The sequence below is a fragment of the Manacus vitellinus genome, unplaced genomic scaffold, assembly GCF_001715985.3.
Source record: "Manacus vitellinus isolate BGI_N305 unplaced genomic scaffold, ASM171598v3 scaffold_94_pilon, whole genome shotgun sequence".
Classification (NCBI taxonomy): Eukaryota; Metazoa; Chordata; class Aves; order Passeriformes; family Pipridae; genus Manacus; species Manacus vitellinus.
In genome coordinates, this window is record NW_021940890.1 from 833,153 (window position 1) to 834,645 (window position 1,493).

The 1,493-nt window shown below is 47.8% G+C and overlaps 1 protein-coding gene across 1 annotated transcript in view; it reads left to right on the top strand.

The window, feature by feature from the left end:
* The window catches only part of TOGARAM1 (TOG array regulator of axonemal microtubules 1), a 25,281-nt gene that overhangs the window by 21,881 nt on the left and 1,907 nt on the right, over positions 1-1,493 (top strand). The window contains exons 14-16 of the mRNA XM_029965279.1: positions 25-151; positions 295-413; positions 1,074-1,302. Coding sequence (XP_029821139.1) covers positions 25-151; positions 295-413; positions 1,074-1,302 — 475 coding nt within the window. The remainder of the gene's footprint in view (positions 1-24; positions 152-294; positions 414-1,073; positions 1,303-1,493) is intronic.

Consider the following 1,493-nt stretch of genomic DNA (forward strand, 5'->3'; position numbering starts at 1 on the left):
GATGTCCTGCTCTGCTCCCTGCAGGTACTATGGTCGGAGGATGCTCTTCAGCATGATGGCCCACCCTGAGTTTGAGAAAGCCCTGGAGAGGTACATCCCAGCCAAGGACTTGCCTTACATTAAGGACTCTGTTGGCAGCCTACGTGAGAAGGTGTGTGGGAAAGCTCTTGTTTAGCAGCTGGGACAGGTAAAGGTGTTCTGGGGGCTTTAGTTGTAGACAGTCTCCAGCACTGCAGCCATGAGAATTCCCTGTGATTCTATGATTCCCTGAATTGATGTTGTACCTCTGTGCAGGGTCTGGGGGAGATGCCACTGGACACACCTTCAGCCAAAGGAAGACGTTCCCAGACTGGCAGTGTTGGACATTTGAGGTCGTCCCCCACTTCCAGAGATGCTCTCAGTGTCCCGGACAGGTAACGACCTCCAGTGGTTTATCCTGGCAGGAACTGACCAGGAAGAGAGTATGGAAACATCCACACAGGGCTGGGAAAATTAAACATTCCTGTGGGAAAAGGAAAACCCTGACCTGTCCCAGTTAAAGTCTTAAATACAGTGACTGGTAATTTTGAAGTTAATTTGTCTCTTGACCACCTGTGAAATACACACAGCACACAAACCTCTTGGAATTCACAGTGTGGAATCAAGAATCAGGGAATGGTTTGGGTCAGAAGGGAGCTTAAAGCCCATGCAGTCCCACCCCTTGCCATGGGCAGGGACACCTTCCATGTTACTCCAAGCCCTGTCCAACCTGGCCTTGGACACTGGGATCAGTTTTCAAAGTACTTTGACAATAAAGAGTTAAGCTACAGCAAGTTTGGGGGGGTTTGACCCATTGATGGAAGTTCCCAGCTCTTACTGGTCACAAAACCAGCTGTATTTGGAGCAGAATGGATGTGGGACTTCAGGAACAACAGTTACTATTGGGTGGTTTATTTTTAAATCACTGTGTTTAAAGTGAAAGATTTTCTGTTCCCTTCTGATATTTGCACTTAGATGGGAAGAGAATGTCTGGGATGAGACTCCTGTTCCAGCTTGCTCCTGTGCTCACTGAGTAACGTGTTCCTTCCCCACAGGGACACCACAGAGGCCCGTGAGGTCCCAAGGAAAGCAGCTCCTCGTAGTGCCCTGGAAAGTGAAGAGTATGTTAAAGATATTGTGGGTTTGTTGAATGCCAAAGACTTCAGAGAGAGGATAACTGGCATCAGGCAGCTGCTGCTGGATACAGAGAACAGTCCAGGCCTGGTGGTTGCAAACCTCGTGAAGGTAACTGTAGGAAAATGTTGGTTTTCAAAGGTCTTTAAAGTTGGGTCATGAAGATTTCTGATTAAAATCTTGGCTCCCTCTTTGAATAGGAATGATTAACAGAGAGCTTTGAAGAGCAGGGGAGCTCTGGGGGAGCTTCAAAGGGATAAGGGAAGTAAATAGGAGGAACAAGTTGGAAGTTTTCACTCAGAGAAAGCACTTTTGAACTACTGCCCAGAGAAGCTGTGGCT